The sequence below is a fragment of the Oreochromis aureus genome, linkage group 5 (assembly GCF_013358895.1).
Source record: "Oreochromis aureus strain Israel breed Guangdong linkage group 5, ZZ_aureus, whole genome shotgun sequence".
Lineage (NCBI taxonomy): Eukaryota > Metazoa > Chordata > Actinopteri > Cichliformes > Cichlidae > Oreochromis > Oreochromis aureus.
In genome coordinates this window covers 14,159,776-14,185,580 of record NC_052946.1, presented here as the reverse complement: position 1 = coordinate 14,185,580, position 25,805 = coordinate 14,159,776, and the positions used below count along the sequence as shown (strand labels likewise).

Sequence of the window (25,805 nt, the reverse complement as noted above, 5' to 3'; positions counted from 1 at the left end):
TCAACCAGCAATAAAGTAGCTCTGGCAAATCCCCCTCTCTTCACCTAGCACCATGGGGCTTAGCTAACCTTTTTCCCACTCCCACTCTTAGCTAAAAGTAAAAATATCCATTGTTGTTTCCTTGTCTCACCTCTCTGCAACCATTTTTATTTTTTTTGGTTAATGCATCTATTGATCTATAAAAACAGTTGTGCTTTATGTCTTGCCTCCAGCTTCAGTATGCGTCATATGGCACATAATGCATGGCTATGACATGCTGCGTTATCAGCAAAGGTCTCTCTTGCTGTATTGTGTTATCAGCTCCAGGTTGACCTCTCCAGATTCTCTGCCATTACAGTCTAATTTGTTCTACGGTGACTGATTTAAGTGTCGTGCCCCACGGCAAATTTACAGATGATATCAACACTGATTACAACACTGATGTTATTAAACCAGCCTCTTCCTCATTATGTTATTACTGAGACACTTAATCACTCACACCATATACCTGTGTTTCAGCTCTTATAAATATTATTGATTACGCTTGAATTAACATATATTTTATTCAAAGATTAAAACAATTACCTGTTTTAATTTAATTCCAAAGTGGCATCTTAAACAAAGTAGAAAGGTTGTTAAATAGGAAATTAAATCACCCTCTCAATCTGAACTTCTCATTTTCTTTGTTCTTTTCTCCTTTTACTTTTTTCCTCCTGTATTCCTAATGTATTCATCACCTGTCCCCACTCTATGTTCTCTTACCAGAATTGTACGGTCCTCAACAACACCGTAATGGTGTGTCTGGCGCCCTCTGTGGCTGGATCTGACAAGAGCTTCTCGGATGTGGGCAGCAGTCCTGATGAGATTGGCTTTGTCATGGATGACGTGCGCTCTTTGTTGGTGGTAAACGAGACTTTTAGCTACCACCCGGACCCTGTGTTTGAACCTCTGAGCCCCACCGGCATGCTGGAGCTGAAGCCCAGCTCACCACTCATACTCAAGGTAAATTGCCTTGTGCTCTTAGCATTGATCTGTTTTGGCCTTGTTCAGCCTGACTTTGCTTTACATCCATCACATTCTTTGTCTTTTTATTCTTGACTTTACTCTTGACTTCGTTTTCTTTTTTCCACTAAGCCCTTTGTCTTCTTTATGCCTCTTTTTGTTCTTGAGTCATTCTAATAATCTTCTCTATCTTGTTTTAGCCTCACCTGTCTCTTCTTGCATCACTTTCTTTGTGCCTGTGTCTCCTCTTTCACATAGTTTACCTGGAATGGGTGGAGAAATATGTTATGAATTGAGTTTGTAATTGTTTAGTATTAAAGCTTTTTACGAAAGGTTACCCTTTAAAGGTGAGGGATTAATGTCCCCATATCCCAGGACTCGAGGATAAAAGAAGGTTAGTTGAGTGCTGGCATTCACTTGACATACAAGAAAACAGTAACGGCAGATGCATGTAGCAGTGTGCTAGTAATATCGAGTATTGTCAACAGTGTTAACAAATCAATCTCTCAAATAGATAATGAAAAATTATAACCAGATGCCTCCCAGTCAGCTTCCAGTGCAGCTGATAAGACACTGATGTGCATTTAAGATGATTTGCTCCAGACATTTCTGTATAGGCTCTTCCCTTTCGCCTTTTTCTCGCGTTTCTTTCAACACATCGTTCTTTTACATGTGTCAGCTTTGAGAGATGTGATTTCTCCACCTGCTGTCTCCATTGGGTTTTACAGACATTTAAAAAAAAAAAAAGTTGCTTTTAAGTTGCTTTTCAAAATCAGTTGCAAAGGGAAATAATGTTTATAAAGTGGGCCCATGCATTGCTGTGCCACCTGCGCAGATTTTATACGATAACTTCTAAAGAGAGACTTCATAGGCATGTTTACTCTGAGCCATAGAGGCAGCGCGCATTTGAATCCAGAGCGAATTTACCCCTCCCACTTATGCTGCCTTTTGTCATGTCACCTCTCCCCTTGAACTTCAAAGGCTTTCAGGAGCGAGGGAGGAAATTATCACGCAATTTCATGGAAAACTAAAACCTTTTTTCTCTCAGCCAATCTGGGTGGAGTTTCAGAATTAAGACTCATGAGTCTCTGCTCTGTAACTTTAAATATCATCATAATGAAATGCTCTGATTGCCTTGCCATGCTCCCGGTTAAAAAAGAAAAAAAAAGCTGCAGAAATAAGCTGCAAAGAAACTGCATCCTATTAAATAATTGCAGACAAATTAGAAGTCCAGCAATTAATTCCCCCACTTTGGAAAGCATGGAGAGCATGAGGAAGGGTAGGTGAAGATGGCACAGAAGCAACTGGACTCAATACTTTTAGTGCATCCAACACATTTTTTGAGTCTTTCGACAGCTCGCTGTGATGTAAGCCCTCAGCTGAATCAATGAAATAACACCACGAGTGTTAGTGTGTTAGATTAAAGGAAAACAGGTTGGGACCTCACAAAAATCAAAGTAATAGTCATATTTGCAGACAGTTTAACTCGTGATTTTGGTTGGTTTCTCTGAGAGGTATTATCTGGCAGCATCAGAAGTACTGTTGCTATGGTTACCTACATTTTACAGCACCTTGCACATCGGGCAGTGGATGAACTGTTGACATATACCTCGGAGCCAATCAAAGACAAGTGTTTGTTTTACCGTGGTCATGGCTCTAACTATGTTGCTTTTGTATAGTTTATCTCTTCATATCAACCACCATACCCTGACTGTGTGTAAGTAACTTAAGTGTGTCTGTTTCCAGGGTCGTAACCTAATTCCTGCAGCCCCAGGAAATGCTAAGCTGAACTATACAGTGCTGATCGGGGAGACGCCCTGCATTCTCACCCTGTCTGAGAGCCAGCTGCTCTGTGAATGGCCTAATCTGACCGGAGAACACAAAGTCACTGTGAGTGAAACTTCAGGTCTATCTACATTTCTGTAATGTTTTCCCTTTGTGCGCTCTGTCTCACTTCCACCCCTGATTTATCACAATCTGAGCAGATCACTGTGTCATTCAGGTTTAAGGGTTTGGATACAGCTTTACAAAACCTGAACATCATCTCTCTCTAAGTTATATTGATTCTGTGTTAAATACCTGTTATTTCATCAACCTGCTTCATTTAGGGTTTTTTTGTAATTCATTCCATTGCTGGTGCATCTGGCGTTCACATTTCTCCTATTTTCCGCTACAGCCCCTGTTCCTTCTGCTGCTGTTCCGCTGTGCCTATTCATCACCCTTCTTTAATGTCAATCCACTTCCTGCCTTTTTATTCATTCATCTCATTCTTTCTTCCCCACCCATCAGACTTAAATCTCTTCAATTACTCTAGATTTCCTTTACCCATTCATATAGCTGCAAGCAGATGAACACACGTATCGCTTCTCTTATACGCTGGCAGCATTTGCAACTGTATTTATGTCTTAGAGGCTTTTGATCAGTCTGGTTTTGGCTGGCATCCTCCTTCGGATTTCAATAGTATTGATATTCAATAGAGACCAAAAAATGGCTAGTGGGTGTGATAGGTCTGTGTCTATTTTTACCCTCCTCTATTTGGTATTTCATAGACTTAAGCCAGTTAAAGATGAAATAAAAGGAGGATAAAGAAGAGGGAAAGAAACCTATCCAAATGTTGTTGGGTTTTTTAAATTCCCATTTTCTGTGAGCAAGAACTGTGTTGATGTGGTGTGGGTGGGTGGGTGTGTGTGTGTGTGTGTGTGTGTGTGTGTGTGTGTGTGTGTGTGTGTGTGTGTGTGTGTGTGTGTCTAAAGTAAAGCTGTATGTTTTTTTTGCTCATTCCAAAAAATTGTCCCAAAGCACAGATATTGACAAACATGTAAAGAGTTTTGGGGAATTGTAGCCTGCCCTTGGCTTTACTTAGCACAACTTGATTTGCCAACATAAAATTTGAAATATGTTTTGATTGTATTGTAGGACTAAAATCATCATGTGGGATACATTTGTGATTGTTACAGTTACACGGTGCAAGAGTCATACATAGCTCTTCATACCTGTAACACAGCTAATTTATTTCTTAGCTGATAAAAAGAAAAGTAGTTTGCAGCATCTGCTTGGAGCTCGTTCACATACTGTTCCAACCAACCTGCTTTTGTTCTGCGTATGTGTGTGCGGTCTTTCATGCGCCTGCTCTCCAGGCAAAATAGTATACTCTTCTGAATGTGTCTATTTCGTAGGTGCGTGTTGGAGGCTTTGAATACTCACCAGGGACACTGCAGATCTACTCAGACAGCCTTCTCACCCTGCCTGCCATCATTGGTATCGGAGGAGGAGGTGGACTCCTCCTGCTGGTTATCATTGTGGTTTTGATTGCTTATAAGAGGAAGTCGCGGGATGCCGACCGCACTCTAAAGCGATTACAGCTGCAGATGGACAACCTAGAGTCTAGGGTGGCCCTTGAGTGCAAGGAAGGTGAGTCGAAACAAAACCTGTGTGTCAGGGGTGTGATGTTAGCCACTCAAAATGAGAAAACCCACTTTTATGATGTTGGTATTTCCTTGTTTCTTTCCATTTCTCTTCCCACATACTTCTCTCATCTTTCTCCACAAATAACTCCCATGCCCCCAAATAACTTTCTGTAAATCTCTCCCTCACTGCAGCTTACCTAAAAAGCTGAACAACTTCCATTCAGCAGTCCTATCCATTTCTCTCTCTGCGCTCTCTCTCCCGCTCTCTATTTCCCCCTCACTCTCACTGCCAACTATCCCTCTGCTGTTAGGTGGCAGCAGTGTGTGTGTGTGTGTGTGTGTGTGTGTGTGTGTGTGTGCGTGTGCGTTTGTGCGTGCACGCTCGCGCGCTTGGGTATTGGTGTGTTTCCAGAGGACTACTTTGATCTGAGCCAGCCACCAGATGTTGGCTCTCCACCCCATGAGAGAGCTGCCTGGCTGGCCTCGCTACCATCCACACTGAGAGGGGGAGGGCTAGATGGAGGTTAGATAGAGACAGGGCACAGAAGTGTGAGATTGTAAGGAAGGAGTGGTTTGGCAACCGCTGAACCGGGGAGAGAAACTTACACACCAGTACATTAGCATATATTCATTTGGCAGGAGACGGCATGGATTGAGTGAGAATCTGCTGATGCTGTTGTGGGTTTGTCTGGCAGGAGGGAGAGGAAAGCAGATGGGGAGAAAGGGAAGGAGAATACTGATAACTCTGATCATTGCAATGCGTTTGAATTTGAGATCACTTCACTTGTTGCATTTGTTTAGTGAATGTCAAATATAGTATGTATGTCATACATTTGTTGTTGTTACTCATTCCACTGACTTGTTGTGCTTTTATTAAATATAAAAATATAAATTTTCATTCAGAGCTCAGTTGAGATCCCAGCATAATATTGCATTTTTATAGTGTCAAGGGAGATTTAATGCCACACCTGAATATCTGGATAAAATACATGTGGCCAAGTTGCATTGTGGGTCATGTAGGAGCCAGGTTTTAATGTAAAAAAGGAAAAAAAAGATTGGAACACAATAGCTTTATTTATGCTGATTTATGATAATTGATTTACTGTGGCCACAACCTGGGATTATCTGATTAGTTTCCTTGTGTCTTGACTGTCAGTCATCTGTTCAGAGGATGATTTTGTGGTTTGTTTTTTTCCTTTGTGTGCTATTCCTTCATCTCACCTGATGCTCGCATCTTTACGTCCTGCCCTTTTGCAACTACTTCCAATCGCACAGACCTAAACTCACATTGCAGGTCATACTGTGATTGGCTGGGGTGTGTAGAAGTGAGTCCATGTGCCCTGACCCTGTCTGTCCCTCTCTGTCAGTACTGTCTGGAAGACAAGAGGGTAGATTTGGAGTGGGAGGAGAGTGAGGGAGATAAATATGGCAAATAAGTCATGGGAGTAGATGGGAGGCAGAAGAAGAAGAAATGGACAGGAAGATTATGCAAGAGGTGTGAAAATGAAGAGAAAAGAAATATCGGAGAACAAATTTCAAAATGAAGAGAGTGTGTGGTTGGATGGGAAGATGGAGGATGCTAGATAAATATGTAGTGGCAGACGGAGCTGGGTGGACAAATAAGAGGACAACATGGAGAGAAAGAGTGGAAGGGACTATTTGAGATCAATAAGGAATGATGGAAATAAAGTCCTTCTATCAAGAAAGGCTTAGCCAGGGGACCAACTAAAACATAGGCTTGCAAAGAGAGTTGTGTAGAATAATGCTGAGAGGGGGAGAAGGAGTCCTGCAGGAAACTAAAAGGATAAATGAGAGAAAGATGGAAGGATGTAGTTAAGAGGAGGTAACCATAAGGGAGAGAAAGGTGACCTCTAAGATGTCACTTTGAAAGGAGGAAGGGAGGGAGAAAAGAGATTAGAAGAGAGGGACAGGGTGACACAAGCCATCTGTTAGTCTGGGCTTTGCTTCGTTATTTGTTTGAGTTGTGTTTCCATGTGTTAGTGTATTTTGGATGATGCTATAGGGCACACACACACAGAGCTGTGCTAATAGAACCATATAGCTGTATATTTTCTCCTCAAGGGAGTTTTATGTTTATAAAATAGATTTGGGGCAGTCCACCAAAACCATTAGCTGTATACACTATTGTATGTGATGTGTGAGAGAATGGATTTGATCCCATATTTTCCCTCTAGATGTGGCTCGTGAAGCCAGTGGAGTATACAGAATGGGGTCAGAACACACACTTTGTGGGAATGGAAAAAGTGTGAAAACATTGACATGTGCGTTCACATAAATCATCTGGGCACAAGGTTATGTGTTCAGCTGTGGGGTACAACAGAAAAACTGTGTGTGTGTGTGTGTGTGTGTCTGCGGGAATACAAGCATGAGAGGTGGCGGTGTGTAATGTGTGTGTACTCACAGGCTTGCCATGTGTGCAACTGCATCCTGAACTCCCCTCCAGCCACTGAGCAGCTCCAGAATACTTTCTCTATCAGCCCTCTCTCCCTCCCTCTTTCTTTGCACTCTTAGCACAGAGTGATCCCATAAGGCTGCTTTTCACTGCTGCTCTTTGAGACACCTCCACCTTCTCTTCATATCATCCATGTTCCTTTTTTCTGTTCCTCCTCAGGAATGTTTCCAAACATCAGATTGATGGCATGACAAGCCAAGATCTTAAGTGTGATTATTTTGCAAACTATGATTCTCTTTTCTGCATGTTTTCCCCCAGTTTCTGACTATTTAAAAATACAAATTGAACGTATTTAACATAGTAATAAACCCCTTTAAATCTTTAATGCCCAGCTTTACCCCTTAGGTGGGTTTTTTTTTTTTTTTTTTTAAGGGTTTTTTTCCCATTCGAATCCCTCCAGTACTTATAAAAACCAATCAGAAGGTCTCAGTTTTCCAGGAAAATGTTTCTGCAATGTTTTTGCAGATGAACAGATGTATTTTACGTCTATTAAGCAGTGGTTGGTTTGGGATATATAAGAAAGAAGTGTGACAAGTCATAGTCATTAAGTGTGTTTAAATGAGCGCTTTGTGTTGTGCAAGTGCTGACAATGCTAAACACTGCACAGAGCACCACTTACAACCAAATGTGTCATCAAAATCAAGTACACAGTCTTGTATATTGCAGTCTGCTCTTTATTTCATCTTGAGAAATGTGTCTCTCTTTTGAAACGTAAAATACATTTGTAAGCATTTCCTGTTTCTTTTCTCAGCCTTTGCAGAATTGCAGACGGACATCCATGAGCTCACTCAGGAGCTGGATGGAGCAGGAATCCCCTTCCTGGACTACCGCACCTATGCCATGAGGGTCCTCTTTCCTGGGATTGAGGACCACCCTGTTCTCAAGGAGATGGAGGTACGGGTCAGTAGAGAGCACCCTGCACACATGCACACACACAAACACAGGATGAGGGAACGTTTCATAGATTTCATGTAGGTGAGATTTTAAAATCATGTCAGATGTAGGTGATCTGAATCCAAACCATCTAAAACTGCATCTTAGTCCAAGATATCAGACAGAGGGGTTCAAGTCCAAACTAAAATAAAATGTGTGTACAAGTAACTCTCAGGACAAACTCTAGTTTTGTGTAATACAGTCGAGTTGTAGCTGTTTTTGGGGGCAGTGTCTGAGCTCCACTAAGACTCCGCACAAGTGATAGATTGCCTCTACAGTACTGAACCTGTTTGAGGCTCCTGAAAAAGCAGTGTTCACATGTTCAATAAAACACACTCCGCTCTACTATTGTTCGTTTCTCAAGAGGGAACACTCTATTACTCACATGAACTCGAGCGCTGTGGACACTGTAATGCAAGATGCACCTGTACCGCTGTCATTTCTCTGTACATTACAGTATCACGCACACATTTACCTGGAAAATGCATGCATGGTGCACTGACATGCACATAAGGTTATGACTGCAGAGACAAGCTTTTGAGGAATTCACTATCTGCTTGTGCTATCAACTGTATTCCAAAGGGATAGTGTAGCGCAACATTGGATTTTCATTTGGATGGCCCAGGCAATCGCAAGCCACAATAGTGCGCTAGGAGGCAGATCAATTTCTTATTACTGCCTAAAGCTCACATTCTCACTTCAAGCCTCACTTTCTTTACCTGAGAAGGGAAGGCCTGCCAGTTACGTTGAGAGAAGAAGAGGGAAAAGGGATGAGAGTGAGGGTTGTAGGATGGAGGGAACTGGTTCAACAGTAGGCAGGTTTGCAAAGCTGCAATGTGCCGTTTCCTACATGCATGTGGAAAATATAATATTGACATGATTATGCATGGAGAGAAAATAGAGCACATGTGGGTCTTTATTCATGTCATTTGATAAAACTTGTTTTAAAACATACTCATGAATCAACCAATTCATCATATTTTCAATTTTTTCATGTCCCTTTATCTATTTTTTTTCTATATCACTATCTTTGATCTTTCTTTACTCTTTTCTACCAACCTTCTACCTTCCCTTTCCTTCTTCGTTGTCTTCTTCTGCTCTGTGAATTGTATGCTTCCTTAAAACTACCATGATCACCTCCATTCACTTTATCCTCTCCTTGTCCAACAATTGACTGCCTCTTTTTTCTTTACTCAACACTCTCTCTCTTCTCCCAATTCTCCTTCCCCTTCATCACCTCCGTCCCTATCTCCTTCAGGTACCCGCCAATGTGGAGAAGGCCCTGACGCTGTTTGGCCAGCTACTCACCAAAAAGCACTTTCTGTTGACCTTCATTCGCACACTGGAAGCGCAGAGGTCCTTCTCTATGCGAGACAGGGGCAACGTGGCCTCCCTCATCATGACAGCACTGCAAGGAGAGATGGAGTATGCCACCGGTGTCCTCAAACAGCTCCTGTCTGACCTCATTGACAAAAACCTGGAAAGCAAGAACCACCCAAAGCTCTTACTCAGGAGGTACAAAAAGCAGGAAATAAGAAGGGGAGGGAAAGGGCTTAAACCTGGCTTTGGGGAAAAAAAACATGCCACACATGCACCAGTTAGTTGCAGGTTCGAGTTTGAGGAAATGCATTTGTGTGTGTGTGTGTTTTCAGGTATTTTTCCTTTTTATTACATTCACTGTGTTGGGATGTTCTTGACAGGAAGCACCCTAACAAAAAAACCCCTGACCAATTATATTAAATTCAACAAAAAATAAGGAAATAAAGTGGTGTTAATTTTTCATTTCATCATGTCAGTGCTGCTGCACATTCAAATAATCCACGTAATTAGACCTGTTATAGCACTAAAAAAGGGAAGAGGAGAACATCAACATATATTCTTTGTCAGAGTTTTGAGTGATGTATTTTTTTCAGTTTGCGGCTGAAGTTATGAGGGAGGAAGGCAGGGGACCGTGACTGCAGCTTTTAGAGGCCTGTGTGACGTTACCTCCTCTCTATTTCTCAACCCTGTCCCTGTCAGAGAGGATTACACCCCTGAGCACACATACACTCCCACTGGAGCCACAGTCAGACATGCTGCTCTCTCGTTTCTCGCAAACACACAGAGAAAGATGAAGAGGGGACAAAGTACAAGAGATGCAGGGGATGCAAAGAGGGAGAGGAGGATTTACAAGAGTTGGTGTGAAGAGTAAAGAGAGAAGGATTTGGTAGGGAAAGGGGAAAGTAAGAAACAGGGGAAGGCAAAAATGAGATGTGAAAAGGGAAAAGGTAGCGAGATAAAAGTGGCTGAAGTAAAAGAAGGTAGTGAAATAGTGATTGACAGAAAAAGAGGGCAAGTGGCTGGAGGGAGACTTGAGCTAGAGGGAAACTGATGAAGGGTGAAACATATAGAGGAGAGATGGTAAAGAGGGAGAAAGAACAGGGATGTTGTTGGAAGGGTAGTACAGAGCAGATAGGCAGAAGGAGAAAGAGAAGGAAAATGAGCTACTGCAGACAGCCGAGCAGAAAAGGATACACATATTTAAGGAAAGACACAATTAGAGAAATGGCCTGTCTCCAAATAAATTGGAATTAGACATTAAATGATAAAAAAAGTTACATTTTTTTTCTTCTCCTACTCCTCGGAGAGATATTTAATTAAAAATCTAATCAAATAAATGACTCTCAGCCAGCGTGCCTGTGTGAAGTCTTTTCCAATCCCCTCTTGGGGCGTATGGTCACAACACGCTGTCCCTGCTAACTACACTTGCCTCAGGAGTCGGCGTTAATAAGCTCGGCAATTGTTACACATGGTTCACCCTGTTTAGGTCTTCTTAGTCAATAGATAGATGTAAAAGTCCTCTCCCATGGGGATCTCCACCTCCTTTGATGAAATGATACTTTTGCATTGGGTGCAGTTGTTTTGCATACAGTGCGTTTAGATTCATTGTCTGTGTGCAGCTGGCAAAAACACAAATGCATCACCACTTATTCCCGTACGACATGTTCAAAAATGATGTTCAGGGACGTAGATTAGAAGTTACCAGTGGACGTACACGTGCTCAGAAACGGGGTTTGTCCAGGTTTATTCGCTCGTTATGTTTTCTGTAACTGCGTTCTCCGCTGCCTCATCATTCATTCTCTATTTTGCTGACAGCCATGAAAAAGAAAAAATGCTCTGCATCCATTCAATAAATCCAACAGTCAAACAGGAAGGTTTGAGGAAGCGTAGGAGTACGTGTCTCATTTGTGCTACAGGCCTTTATTGGTTTTTACTACTACATTGGCCTAGTTTCCAGAGTTTCCTCTTTTCTGTCTTACTATTTATTGAGCATGAAAAATTTTCAGCATAATGTAGCTGTCTTCACGTTTCACACACGGCGCCATCCTAATGACCAAACCACTAATATTTGCGATAAGTATTGGAACGTGGCCCAGTTAGATAACCTAGTAACACAGGTGTACCCCACATCTATCTAAGAGAAAACAAAGACCGTTTCTAATGTGAAAAGCATGAAAGTGTGGCAGTAACACAGAGAAAGATTTTTTTTTTTGCCCTCCTGTTTCCACCCACATACTGAGAGTGCTGGTGTCCCTCTCAGGTATTTAACAAATTAGACACAATAAGTCATTTAATTGCTCGGTTTTCATTTCATACACTTGTTGCTCACGTGTTTGGTTGACACGCGCACGTGCGGAGGTTCCCCTCATTACATGGCAGGTTTGTGATTAACGAGGGAAGTTAGTGAATTATACTAATTGCTGTATTTTTAATGAAGATTAGTGGGTTTGCCTAGAGGTAGTGTGAAGAGGGGATGGAGCAATGTTAGAAACTGAAGGATTTGCTTTCTTACATCAATATATATCTTTTTCTTTTCTTTTTTTTAAAAAGGGGCTTTGGTTGTCTGAAGATTAACTGCATGAAGACTGATAATGTCATGTAGTGTCTTTGACATGCAAGCATGTTTCAAGTGTTTATTTTTTGACCATAGATTAAAACCAGGCGGTCCAAGGTGCCAAAACCTCCTCATACAGAGGCTTTATGCTCCACTTGTGGCACATACTACTTTGTCTTTTATTTCCAGTTCACCCTCACCCATTACCCTCTCCTTTCTCTCTCCCATTCCTTTCATCGCTCTCCCAGGACGGAGTCGGTTGCTGAGAAGATGCTCACCAACTGGTTCACCTTCCTGCTTTACAAGTTCCTCAAGGTAAAATTGTCCCAGAGGCACACACACAGATACACACAGTTTCAGAAGCAACTGCATCACCACTGTGTTTGAGAACTGAAAAATGTCTCGCTAACACGTGCACACATTCACAGCTGCAGCATTAGATAAGGCAGAGGCAGCAGGATTCCTATTCCTTACCTCTGCCTTTCATGTGGTAAATTCTTCTTTTTACCAATTGAGGAATCTGCAGAGTCTGAAGCACTGTTCAGACACAGCTGGCCATGTTGTTGTGATCGCCGTAGACTGTCGCACTAACCTGTCCTTTCTTTGTCCCAAGCTTGATTCTTTTAGAGCCAGAAAAGTGTCTGTGTGTATGCATGGCTGTGTGTCTGGATGGCTCTTCAGACAGTTGGGGCTTATCAAAACAGGAAGCCGCACATCTTACACAATTGCATTCTCTTATTTCTCTTCTGTCTGTCTTTTTGAAATCCTCTCTCTGATTTCATATCACAGGGACTCACTATAGCTTAAAATGTGATAAATTCTTGCTTCCACACACACATTCTCAGCATTCAAACATTGCTGCAGCTAATCAGTTAGCAGCGGGGCCTTAAACCCCCGCCAGGGCAGGCATTCTGGTGGACAAGAAACCAGCCAAGCCCTCAGGGATCCCAGTTAGCATCTGTGTATGCGAGTGTGTCCGTTCTGGTTGTGCACGCATGTGTGTCTTGGCTCCAAATTAGAGACTGGACGGCGAGAGTGTGGTTCAGTAAAAGGGGAGTGGGTTATCAGAAAAGCTGTTAGGGATTTTTTGAGCAGCTGTGTTTATGAACTTTAGAGGAGACGAAAATAACAGAGAAACAATTAAAAAAAAAAAACATGGAAGAATGTAGAAAGAAAATGGTTAAAAAGAGGACAGAGGTGTTTTTGGAGGGTTTAAAGGGTGTGTAGGGAAATATGGGTGGGGGGGGGGGAACAGTAGTGAAGCAAAGAGTTTCTGTAGCTAGCAGCAAGATTACCAGCCTAGCTTTCATCCAACCTTTGCAGTTCAATGCCTTTCTTTCGCCTGTGTTTTTGGGAGTAACATGAAAGAAAGGCCTGGAACAATTTCAGAGTTCAGCCAGGTGTAAACAGAGATGGGTAAAGGTCAAGTAGTTGTTCAAAGAGATGGAAGAGATGGAGCTTTTACCTACCAAACGAACAGGAGATAGAAAAAAATCCTTTTATCCATTACCCTATTCTAAGCATTCACTTGTCCGCTGTTGCACCAGCTTGTGTGGGATCACATGGTAACTTTATTCTGCTATAGAGAATTTTAGACAGATTATAAAATGTGATTGCTTTAGATTAATTCAATGAAGAAATGGCATATATTATAATTAATTTAACAGGACACTAAAGTCAAAAACACTATAGCGCAGTAAAATGTATGCTTTTAGAAACATATAGCATCAGTGCTGCTTTTCCTCACTGGCACCATTTGAAGGAGACAGAAGGACTGAGACGCAGCGCAGAGCTGGTTTGTATGCTGCTAGACAGAGAGGACGTCTGCCAGTGTGCTGTGTTTTCACCATAGGAGGCAGGCAGTGCTAGATTATCCCACAGAGTTCATCTGACAGCTCACCAAGATGACTGACTGGCGTTGATGCATGAACATGTCCAATGAAGCTCGGAGGGCAGCACTTGCAATATTCGGCTTTGCCTCAAGGCACAAAGCTGCAGACTGAAAATGTGACTCACTGGTTAAAAAGCACTAATGTGAACATTATCACACCATGAACATTTTTAAATACACACATATATATCTATATATCCTCATTTCACATTTACGTCATCAGTTTTGTCTGCAGTGGTAAATGTGTACTCGACAAATTGCTTGCTGAGATCAGAGAATTGCACAGCATTGCAACACTAAGTTATTCTAAACAAGATAGATTATCTAAACCAGTAATTCTCAGTCTTTCTGACCTCTGAGCTGCGAGTAATTAAATCACAATTTAATGCATTTTCATCAGTGCACCTAATTTGAAGGTCATAAAATATAAATATATCCCAATTAGTTAAAATCAACACTGTGCAGTGTTAAAATATCAACAAAAAGTCGGGAAAGACGGCACATGACACCTGTAAGGAGAAAATACAAAGCCATACAAACAGGCAGTGCTTAGTTTGCAGTCCTGCTGAACAAGTGAATGGAAAAGAGGGGAAATAGAAACGTAGTGTGAAGAAAAGAGAGACGGGCAACCCAACATCCCAGTGCTTGTTGCCCATTTGACACGTCTCACACACCAAAGTGCTTCTCCCAGCGTTTTTCACCCCTCAGTCGTTAACCTTCTATTAACTTCTCCATCAATTGCCACTCACTCACACTTTCTATAATTTCTCTCCTCCTTGCTCACTCACTTGCTCACACACACAAATAGGGGCTGTTTTTTCTTCCCGAGGAAGAGACACAGGGGAGAGGCTGGAGGTTGTGTCAGGGGAGGAAAAAAGGGTTTTTGTGTTGTTCTGTTTTTAGCGTGCTGTTAGCCAACACAAGCCGTGGCCTTGTCCTTTACTGCTTCGCCTGTGGTTGTCTTAAAGAAGATTAGAAATATAATTGAAGAGTTGCTCTGAAAAGCTATGCACTTTTTGCTGTTGTGTTTTTTGCTTGGAAAGTTCTTGAACAGTTCAGTGTTCGGTTTTCTCTTTGTACAGTATGTCTTTCTCTCCTTTTTCTGTTTTTCATATAACCTTTTGTCACTTTTCCTTGATACCTGTCTCTTCCTACTTCATAATACAACTGTGTGTCTCACTTTTTTAAGGAATGTGCCGGGGAACCTCTCTTCATGCTGTACTGTGCCATGAAGCAGCAAATGGAAAAGGGACCAATTGATGCAATCACAGGAGAAGCCCGCTACTCTTTGAGCGAGGATAAACTCATCAGACAGCAAATTGACTACAAGACTTTGGTCAGTACTCAAAAACATACTTTGTGGACACAGACGCATTTGTTTCTGAGCAAGGTCGTAAAGCAGATGCATGCTTACAACTAAAACAGCGCAATGATGCAGAGCCGATATTTGTCCAGTAATTTTGGAAAATCTTCTTTTATCAAAACAGGATCCAACCTGCTAAATCATTATTCATTTCCATTGTGATTACAACATCAAAAAAGTAGAAAATGCCTGTATCGATAGGAATAAATAGCTAGCTGTGCACCCCTTCTGCACTTTAACACTGATTCTGAGGTGCCATATGAAGTGTTTCTTTGCAGGTCAAACACAACCACAGGGTCGTGCTCTAACACATCAATAGTTATTACTTCCAGTCTGTGCTGACCCTTTGGTCTAAATGTAACCTGTGCTCTTTCCCTTCTGCCCTCTGCTTTTGTAGACGCTGCACTGTGTGAACCCGGAGAATGAAAATGCTCCAGAGGTGACGGTGAAGAGCCTGAACTGTGACACAGTGACACAGGTGAAGGAAAAGCTGCTGGATGCTGTGTACAAAGGGACGCCTTATTCCCAGAGACCGAAGGCCTCAGATATGGACCTTGGTAAGGAGCTGGAAAACATGAACAACATACAAATATCAAATCACACGGAGAGTCATAACACACAGCTGCACTGTGGGAGATAAAGAGGGAATTGCTTCAAGAGCTCTCTGACACAGAAGGGAGGCACTTCTGACAGGAGTGGGAATTCGATCCTAAAAAAACATCTAGTAATGTGTTTAAAAGTCCCTAAAACTGTGCACTACACTCACTCTGAATTTGATCTAATTGCAGTAGATTAAGTCGTAGAAACCTGACTTGCTGTTTGGAAGTTTATGATGAGAATTGATTGGTGTGCCTAAAAGGGGTTCGGAGTCTGTCTATGCAACGTCTGTCTTGAAAGGGTCTTATTCCCTTTCTATTAAACACACACAACCTTACTTAGCGCTCCTGTGTGTGTCTGACAGAATGGCGGCAGGGCAGGATGGCTCGCATCATCCTTCAGGATGAAGATGTCACCACTAAGATCGACAATGACTGGAAGAGACTCAACACCCTAGCTCACTACCAGGTAACCAGCTTCTTAATACAGCACAGAATCTCATGACACTATGTTGGAGAAAAACGTCTTCGCTTCTTATTGATGGCATATTTATGGATTCTTAGGTTACTAATTAAAATGAAAAATCCAGAAATAAATTCCATGTGAGCACTGTGAAAGTTTCTTTGGCTGGACAATAATCTTGCTGCTGGTTGAATGTCTGCTTCAGGTGACAGATGGCTCAGTGATTGCCCTGGTACCCAAGCAGAACTCAGCCTACAACATCTCCAACTCCTCCACATTCACCAAATCCCTCAGCAGATACGGTACGAAAGAAGGTGTGTGTGTGTGTTTTGTATGTGTGGAATTATAAAAATTCTGACTTGTTGATTTTATTTATTTATTTGCAAAAGTTGTGATGTTGTTCATAGAAAGAACCTTTAAAATCATCATTCAGAACCTTTCACGTGTTAATTTGGCATCTGTCTCATCTACATTAGCAAATTAGCTCAGTGCTTTTCACACCTGTTTACATGACCTGGGACTTGGTTCAAACTGTTCCACAAAAAAAGGTTTCAATTTACATACTTTGGTCCCTGGAAGACATTGAATATGATATTGCTAATCAAGTATTTGTGCCCCTTATCAGTAATATAGTAAATTTCTCCACACAGTGTTTTAAACGCGTTCCAAACCTTTGAAAGAGTTTTGTGTCGGTTCTCGTCCTGTCCGCTGTAGAGGAGTGGGTAGTGGTTTACCAGCTGTTTTGCACTTTTACTTAAAAAACGCTTTATTATTACTCACTTACTCCACAGTTCTGTCCACTGATGTTCTTCATAAATGATTACAGGTGTGATATTAGTTCACATGAAACTCTAACGGACATAAAAATTATGTCCTTCATTCAGCCTAAAGAGGCAGATCAGGAAAATAGAGCTGTTTTTCATCTGGTTATATTAGCTTTGTAAGCTCAGACTACTTGTTCTTGTGTTTGCCTTCCTTCGTCTAAATAAAGTTGGAAGATGCCTGTGGGGGGATAAAACGTCTAAGCTCTGCCTCTGAGCATGACCACACCATGGCTGTGTCAAACCTCAGCTCAGGAGTACTTTTATGTCACAGACAGCTACCTGAAGCTGCCCTTGTATACATGATTGTGCAGAAGACTGTTGAATGATCCCTTAACCTCAAACATCTGTTCAAACAAGTGCTTGGCCTTCTTGGGGGAAGCCATATTTACCATATTGCCATATTTTTAATAACAGGTTTAATGTTGTGAAGTAGATCTCAGTTCCTCATCACTTTCCCCCCATCCCCCCCTCTCTTCTACCTCTGTAACTATACAGAGTAACTCTACTCCAGAGCCTTGCCACTGTGACATACGCATAATACTCACTAACACCCCCATCATATTTGCTCTGAACTTACCTGGTTCACATTCTGTCCTGACAATTTCAAACCCCCCAGTCCTTTGCTGCTTTGTCACGCAGCTGACAAGCATTCAAAGTGGAAGCGTAATACTCTGTGTCACAGATATGACATCAATGTCCGACAAAAGGAGAGAGGGGGCAGGTGAGAGAGTGACAGACAAATTTATTTTGCAGTGAAAGAGTGACATGTAAGTAGAAAAAGCTGTCACATTTCAATAGTGCTTTTAACGTCACAGTCGGATTTGGCCGTCTTCAGCTATGCCAGATATTTCATTCGTGTCTCATTTGTTGTTTTTTTCTTCTTATATAAATGTTTCTCCTTGAAATGGTGATTAAGACAGCATGACTCATAATTTATAGCATTTAACGCACACAGCAGCATGAAGGTTTTGGCTCTTTGACTTATTTCTCCGACACGTCCTCCTTTATCTCTGTGCAGAGAGCATGCTCAGGACAGCCAGTAGTCCAGACAGCTTGCGCTCCCGAACACCCATGATCACCCCTGACCTCGAGAGCGGCACCAAGCTATGGCATCTGGTGAAGAACCACGACCACTCAGACCAGAGGGAGGGAGACAGAGGGAGCAAGATGGTGTCTGAGATCTACCTGACCAGACTGTTGGCCACGAAGGTAAAAAGAGGCTGCGTATTCTCTCACACACACACAGCCTCAGCCAGAAGCCCGACTCCACCACATCCCTGTCATGTAGCCCATTTCCACCAGCAGCCCCTGTTGACCTTTGTTTGGTGGTGGTCTCTAAGCTCATTAACATTTTTCGTAACCTTTTCCACAAAGACACACATATGCAGAGTCTTAATTAGGAGGTTGACCTTTGACTATTGAGTTGTTTGGTTGGTGTTACTGGGCCCTCTGTTGGTGGCCTCGGGGCTTTTAGGCCCAGGCCAGTACCCCACGATCATTATTCACCTAATTCCTCCATGTCCTCCAGACCACACTGTGGAAACTGCCTCGGTTTTTATGCAGCATGTGTCCTCAGATGATGATCAGAGGTTGGTTTAAAGGCTGGAGTTGGGTCAAGTGTTTGTGTTGATACCGTGCAAAAACAAACGGCAGTCGATTTGTATTTCTTCCCCGAGTTGGTTGTTAACTACTACGGAGCAGAGTGTGACTGAGCCTCCATCTCTGTTAAATTAGATTGTGAAACAGAAACTATTTTATTTTCTTTAACTGCTCAAGCTGCTAAAGCATCAACAGCTTTTCAGAGCTATAAAAGAGCAGCTCAGAAATGGCTGTGAAGGCCATGCAGCCATATATATTTGTGTACAGTCTAATGCGCACGTTTCCTATAAAGTAAAAGCTTTTGCCCAAATTCATATTTCCACTAAAAGAAGTGATGATAAAAAACATTATTTAAGGATTAATTTTGCAGCGTTAATTACCTTCAAGAAACACCTTTGTTTTATTTTTGCATTAATTGTTACAAACTGCACTTAAGCACAAGGTGAAGAAAACTAAAGTCATTAAGAGAAAAGCTCTTATTCAAAATGCGCCCATTTGGCTTCACATTTCCTGAAAAGTAAGAGTGGTTCTCTTCTCTGTATAATGGATTCCAATGATTAACTTGACAGTATAATATGATAAAATGTCGCCTTCAACACAAATGTTTTAGCCTAGTTAAGTGTCAGCATTTGCTGTTCGGACCAGAGAAACAAGGGGGTGGATAAAAAAGGGTTTTATTAGATGTATGAAAAGCCAAATTAGCATTTTTTATTAAACTTGTTAAATGTGAGAAATGGACGACTTTAATGTGTGAATTCTGGCACATCTTAAACACACACATAAAAACACGTGGCCTTCTGTTGGTTTCTGCTCATATACCACTGAATATAAACACACCTCTTTGCATTAATTATAAAATGTCATTTGTCCATACGCTAAAACCATGTCAGGTTCTTGCTCTCATTTGCAGAGCTCCCATGAGCTCCCAGCTATGAAACTGCAAGGTTAGCTGCATCAATGCTGCCTCAACTGGGAAATGATTAACATACAAGCCAGAGGAGGACAAAGGGAGGGGGGGGGGACCTAAAGTGTTGCAGTTTGTTCTTATTTATTACAGCCCCCACAGCTGTGTGTGTTTAGGAAGCTGATTTGTTAATGTGTGAACGAATACAAAACTGCAAATTCATCTTGTGGCTGCTTCAAAAAAGGTTTTGTAAAAGATGGCCTGGATGCTTGAAAACGGGACAAACGTGCCGAACGCTTGTGGGAAATCAAATCATTTCAACTTCAGAGAACTTTGTTAGGATTCTGAATTCCCCAGAGTTGTGTGATGTGGTAAAACACTGCAGAACAGCCTTAGGCTGAACTCTCATTGGGCCCAATCCTAAATACTGTAAAGAACATTAAGTGCTCAACATCATCAAAAACTCTCCCCAAGTTGAAGTACTGACAGCGAAGCAGAGTCATCCCAAGTAGCTGCTACTGACGGCCATCGCCTGCAGCCACGACAGCAAAGAAGAATGTGCAAGCAAAGGCAGTTGTGTAACTGGACTGCTGAAACATTAAGTGTAACGGGGACAAAACACTTATCTCTGTATCTATATGTCCATCTTTGGAGAAAAAAATCTTAGTACACAAACAAACTGGCACATAGTTTTCCACATTTCTAAAATTTGTTTCACCACTTTTTACATTTAGTCCCCAAATGCTGCTGTTTGGTAAAACCCCCAAAGAAAATGTCAACTTGTGTAGTAAAACCTCTAATCCAGTATTGATTCCTGTGCTCAGGGTACGCTCCAGAAATTCGTGGATGACCTGTTTGAGACCATCTTCAGCACAGCGCACCGAGGCAGCGCTCTGCCTCTCGCCATCAAGTACATGTTTGACTTCCTGGACGAGCAGGCAGACAAACACTCCATATCAGACCCTGATGTACGGCACACTTGGAAGAGCAACTGGTGAGTTTGCGCGCGTGTGCGAGCTGTGAAAGGGCATGACTGGCAATATTTGATTGCTGGTTTGTGTTTTGTTGGCATTGGTGTTGCTCAGTCGGAACAATATTGGACAGTAAGCCAACAAATATGGAACACTTTTACATTGTTAGTGCAGCAGAATGCACCACGCTTGTATTTTTCCCTGCCAGTTCTAGTATCTAATCACTCGAGACTGCTTGTTCAGTGTGTATGCAGCTTAATGCACTGGTGTGGTATCTCTGCACATTAATAGACCAGTCCCTGTAGCTCTGCAGCTCATCCTTTTCTCTTACTGCTTCCAGTCTTCCACTGAGGTTCTGGGTGAACGTGATCAAGAACCCACAGTTTGTATTTGACATCCACAAGAACAGTATTACAGATGCCTGCTTGTCTGTGGTGGCTCAGACCTTCATGGATTCATGTTCAACCTCAGAGCATAAACTAGGGAAGGACTCGCCTTCGAACAAGCTGCTTTATGCTAAAGACATCCCCAACTATAAAAACTGGGTAGAAAGGTATGTAAGCATGGCGGATTAGACGTGAATGTTACATTTGTGTGTTTTGTTATATTCAATACAAATATTCAACTGTTTTCATCCAGGTACTACTCTGACATTGCCAGGATGCCGGCTATCAGCGATCAGGACATGAGTGCCTACCTCGCAGAGCAGTCACGCCTGCATGCTAACCAGTTCAACAGCATGTCAGCCCTACATGAGATTTACTCCTACATCATCAAGTACAAGGACGAGGTGAGATTTAAGTCTTAGTACTACCTAAGAGAAGGAAAGAAAGCTGTACTAAGGTACATACTAAATACAAGCTGTTACTTTTGTCTGTATACAAAGACGTACCTTCAGTCTTATTGAGATTTAAGAGGAGGTTTGGTTGGGCTAACTGAATAAATTAAACCAACTTTTGCATGCTTTATGACCCAGCCATGTGGGAGTCCTTATTCATCCTTATGTAGGAATAACATCTTTGTGCTTTGAAAGCAGGAGCTGTAAGTTTTTGCAGCATTTGCTGACCTCTAACCCCTTTTCCCCCCAGATCTTGTCAGCTTTGGAGCGAGACGAGCAGGCAAGGAGACAGAGACTGAGGAGCAAGCTGGAGCAGGTCATCGACACAATGGCGCTGACCAGCTGAGGACCATCGAGCACCTCCTGCTCCTCCTCACTCCTCCTCTCCATCTGTCTCTCTCCCACGTTCCTCTCACCCAGACAACAAACAAAACTCCAACCCCCAAACAATACGACAGACGAAACTGCAAAAGGACCGAAGCAGTATACTGCAAAATGGGGGGATTCGGCAGAGATGGGCGGGGCCTGTGTACGCTTACATGTGTATGTGTGTGTGTTTGTCTGCAGCTCCATACAGTGTGTCTGTGTGAGAGGCTAGGACACGGGACGTTTTTTCACACATGCATACATGGAGAACATGTCGACTCGACAGCATTTGATTATTGTGGATGTCGGTGTTTGTGGTTTGCTTGATTTTGATTTCAGGAGTTTTGTTGTGATGACGCGATGGTCAGGAAAGAAACAACGGAAGCCTGGAAAGAACTCCATATACGGCATCATTAGCGGAACGGACCAATCTGTGATGAGCCAATGGAGAGAGGATCTCTCTAGGTCATGTGACTCCAGATGTCACAGTTAGAATTTTTTTTTTCTTTTTGTATAAATGTAATCAACTGCCCACTCTCTGATCTCTCGCCACTTGTATTACTGCTGAATTTGCACAATTTACAGAAACGTTACAAAGCAAGACTATATAGATATTATATATAAATACAGCTACGTTTTTAAAGAAAGATTAGGGAGTAAACTTTTTTTCTTTTCTTTTTTCTTTTCAATCCAACAAATACAATAAAAATAAGACAAAACACGATTTGATATTACGAGTACAAAAAAAAGTGGACAAAAAAAACAACGAAAAAAGAAACAAAAAAGTCGTACTGTGCCATGTTTTCTTTGAATGTTGTTTAGTGCAAAGACATTTTGTTAGATGGAATGTGCTACCATATGATTTTAAATATGAACATGCCTAGTGACTGAAAAGAAGTTTTTGAATAACAACCCATCATAGGATCCTTGTTGAAAGTGACAAAGAAGACACACAAAGTCGCCCGTCTCCACATCTTCCAGGTAGAGTTCATGGTGTCACGGTGATAACATGAAGTTGCTGTTGTTTCTTATTCAATCAGTGCAATCTGTTGGTTTCACAAAGCCAAATATATACTTACAGGACGGTTGCTTTATCATGGCCACGTTGGTGTCTGTTTCTTTAATTCAAAGGTCAAGAGGTGACAGTTTAGTGGCTCATGGTTTAGTGACGGAACAATGAAGTAGCTACATTGCACTACCTTAAATATTCCTCTTTGCTCTGATACCACCATGTCTAACTTTCCACAGGTCATGCTTTTGTGTTAGCCATCCCTGAAAGGGTCATTTTCTGATGGTTCTGCAGGAGCAAAGTCTTTATTATTTACAGACTCTGTTCATTCAGGAGCCACAGTGAGGTCAAGTAGAACTTCACTGTGGAGAAACAAAGTCAGAAAAACTGTTTCCAGCCTCAAGCCACTTCCCCCCCTTTTTTTTCAGTTCCCACAACAGAGGTGCAAAGAAAAGACTTAGTGTTATTTCTCCACCTCGAGAACATATATGTTTGAGACATGGGTTTAAGCTTTCTGTCCACGAGGAGGGTATAGAAGTGTACAGAGGTGAGACACTTTGGTTCATTAGCTACACGAGGCTGAGTAATCCTCCTCTTAGCCTGCAGCTCTTGTTTCAACACTAGCCTACTGCCATGTGTGGCTTAAGCTTTTTATATTACCGCTCTCATAAGAGGATTTCTTTGTTTCTGTTTTTTGAAGTCTTGAAGTCACGGTTTTTGACTTTATGGTGAGAAATAAGAGGGGTTTATTTCTGCTTGGCGAAAACCAAACTGTGGTCTGTATATTGTTTTTTTTTGTTGTTGTTGTTGTTGCTTCATTTGTAAATTGTATACTTTTTCATGATGAACAAAAGCTGTTTGCCATTTTTTTGTAATCAGGTTGTTTTTTTGGTTTTGTTTTTACTTTTGTTTGTTATGTGTAAATTGTACATTTTATGGTACGCAGAAGACAAAAGTCTCTTCAGTTTGCCTGAAGTTGAAGTACTTGACCGAACTCAAGGTTTATTTTCCTGATCTCAAGGATCAAAATGAAATTGTTGAATCAGATGAGCGTCTGTGTTGTCGTGATGGAAATGTGACTTGCTGCTTTAACTCTTGTACCTTGTTTTTCTATCAAACATTAGGGCTGTCATTTTATGCTGATCATAAATGCTGTCCAATCCTCTTTTGTTTACTGTACATGTCTGAGATGCAACATGACTCCTACAGCTGTATGTTTACGAGCCTGCTTCATCCCAGTACTCGCTGGGACTTGATAGCTCACTATGTACCTGCCAGTCTTAAAGGGACCACTCTGGCCATGCTAGGATAGAAATTTCTCCTTTTCATGTCATCATGTTGGTTACACATGTTACATTATTTCTAATAGAAATGTAAATCTTCACTAAAATGTTCTTAGTCTATTATGAAAAACAAAGAGAAGTAATCATATTTTTGTTTTTTGTTGATTTTTTCCCTTCTGACTTTTTACTGCATTCATACATTTTGGTGCTCTTTCTGTATAGATCACATGGCATGGAAATGAATGACTGCTGAGACTCAGTGGTGCTGTTAACAGCAGTCCTCTGAATGGTCTGTATGAGTGCAGTAGGGACAAATTCACTCACTCCCTCATCACACGGACAAAAACCAACTGAGGCTGTGGTGTCCAGCTGGTGATCTGTCAGGCTTTTCAAAGACACTTAGACATTCTCAATCCATTCTCAGGTTCATGCTCCATTTGTCCTATTCCACTCGTAGCTCCGTTGATTAAACGACTGCTGGGGGAGTCGTGCTTGTTTATCATTTGCATGGCTACTTGCCTTTTAAATTGACCTTCTTCTCAAGTCCACATGTATTTTTTTTTCCAGCTGCCCTTCTCTACTATTCATTTTACACTGTTTACTACAACAGCTGACTTGTGTTTATTGTTACTCGGTGGCCTAAGAGTGTAGGCTGTAGATTGAATTGCTGGGTTTGCTGCTGTTGTCACCCTTCAGAGTGAGTAGACTCAGCTCAAAGTCATGTTTAATTCTCAGCTTCATCACATTTTTGCCTTTTCAAACCATTGCTGAATCAAATGAAGTCCTGGCATCATTCTGTGTCTTGTTTTTCCTGCTCGCTTCTGATTCTTGGAAATTCATTCTTTTTTTTTTTTTTTCTCCTTCAAAATGGAAGTTACATAGAACCCACGGAAACGCAAAGCAAAGGAATTTCAGATATAGTGGCTAAAGAATTTTAATACTACAATAACTGATACATTTTTAGAGTTTCAGACTTGAAGCGACTGTCACAAGTTTGCAGGTTAACATTCATTGTGTAAATATTCTGTTATTTCCTATTTTGCAGATTTACTACTTGTAAATAAACACGCATCAAGGAGAGATTAAACATTTTTTGCTAAATAATTTGTGGCTTGGATTTTGTTTTTTTTTATTTTGTCTTCAGCCGTGTTTAGAGATGAAAATGTTGTTGTCGAGTAGCTTTGTTGATACATGCCTTTGCATTAATCGCTGACACAGTCTGCTGTACACATAATTTGAGATCCCTAAAATCCACTACTCAAATGTTTACATTTATGCTAACCCCCCCACGATGGACGATTGAGTCACCCTCACAACTTTAAACACAGTCTTTTGCCAGGAAAGTTTAGTTGCCTGCTTTACTCTGACCATGAGTCCCTAGTCACACCAACGAAAGCGTCACACGGTTACATCAGTAAGTAGTTTGATTTGGCAGATTTTGCACCAGCTGCCCTTTCTGACGAACCCCAAAGGGATTTTATGTCTCCTCCAGGATCAAACAGGTTTTTTCACTTGTTAGCCAAATGTGGAACCTCACCACACTATGGAGCCACACTAGCTGCACCAGAAACCAGTACAGTAAAATTCACCTGCACATCTTTAAAAATTATATCTTGTAAACTTCTGCACATCATCAGAACTACTTGAGTTGGAACTTAAGGATTTCTCTTCTGGATTGTCTCAAGCATTGTTTCATTGAAGCTCCAAGACATACGATTTCTGCAACTTACACAAGTCAACAAATAGATCAGTAAAACTTTTTATACCTTAAAAAAGGAAGCTTATCCTGACTTGATCGTTATTAAGTTACATTCCATTTTGGGGCTTGCGAAAGGGGCTCCTTTAACAGTGATCAGTGTTTCTTTTGTGGATCTTTACAGTTGTTGGTGATTTTAAGGATGTATTTCATGTCATCAGGAGTAATCTACGGTGGCCCTGAGAGATCAAATGTCCTGCAACTTAAGCTCGTCAAACAACAACGTGCTGCAAAAGCACACAAGACACAAAATAATAAAACAACTGTTTAGTTT

At 41.5% G+C, this 25,805-nt stretch overlaps 1 protein-coding gene across 4 annotated transcripts in view; it reads left to right on the top strand.

Moving 5' to 3' along the window:
- LOC116326539 (plexin-A1) overlaps nt 1–24,879 on the top strand; it is a 178,155-nt gene extending 153,276 nt beyond the window's left edge. Inside the window, exons 18-32 of one of the 4 annotated variants that reach the window (XM_039612261.1) lie at nt 745–981; nt 2,728–2,871; nt 4,158–4,392; nt 7,613–7,755; nt 9,053–9,309; nt 11,917–11,983; nt 14,749–14,895; nt 15,320–15,479; nt 15,884–15,987; nt 16,187–16,295; nt 17,824–18,014; nt 20,133–20,302; nt 20,620–20,832; nt 20,919–21,069; nt 21,368–24,879. In XM_039612261.1, coding sequence (XP_039468195.1) covers nt 745–981; nt 2,728–2,871; nt 4,158–4,392; nt 7,613–7,755; nt 9,053–9,309; nt 11,917–11,983; nt 14,749–14,895; nt 15,320–15,479; nt 15,884–15,987; nt 16,187–16,295; nt 17,824–18,014; nt 20,133–20,302; nt 20,620–20,832; nt 20,919–21,069; nt 21,368–21,463 — 2,424 coding nt within the window. In that variant the 3' untranslated portion in view covers nt 21,464–24,879. Of the gene's footprint in view, nt 1–744; nt 982–2,727; nt 2,872–4,157; nt 4,393–7,612; nt 7,762–9,052; nt 9,310–11,916; nt 11,984–14,748; nt 14,896–15,319; nt 15,480–15,883; nt 15,988–16,186; nt 16,296–17,823; nt 18,015–20,132; nt 20,303–20,619; nt 20,833–20,918; nt 21,070–21,367 lie in introns of all 4 variants that reach the window. The other 3 variants (XM_039612262.1, XM_039612260.1, XM_039612263.1) reach the window with 3 other exon arrangements.
- Nucleotides 24,880–25,805: the final 926 nt, after the last annotated feature.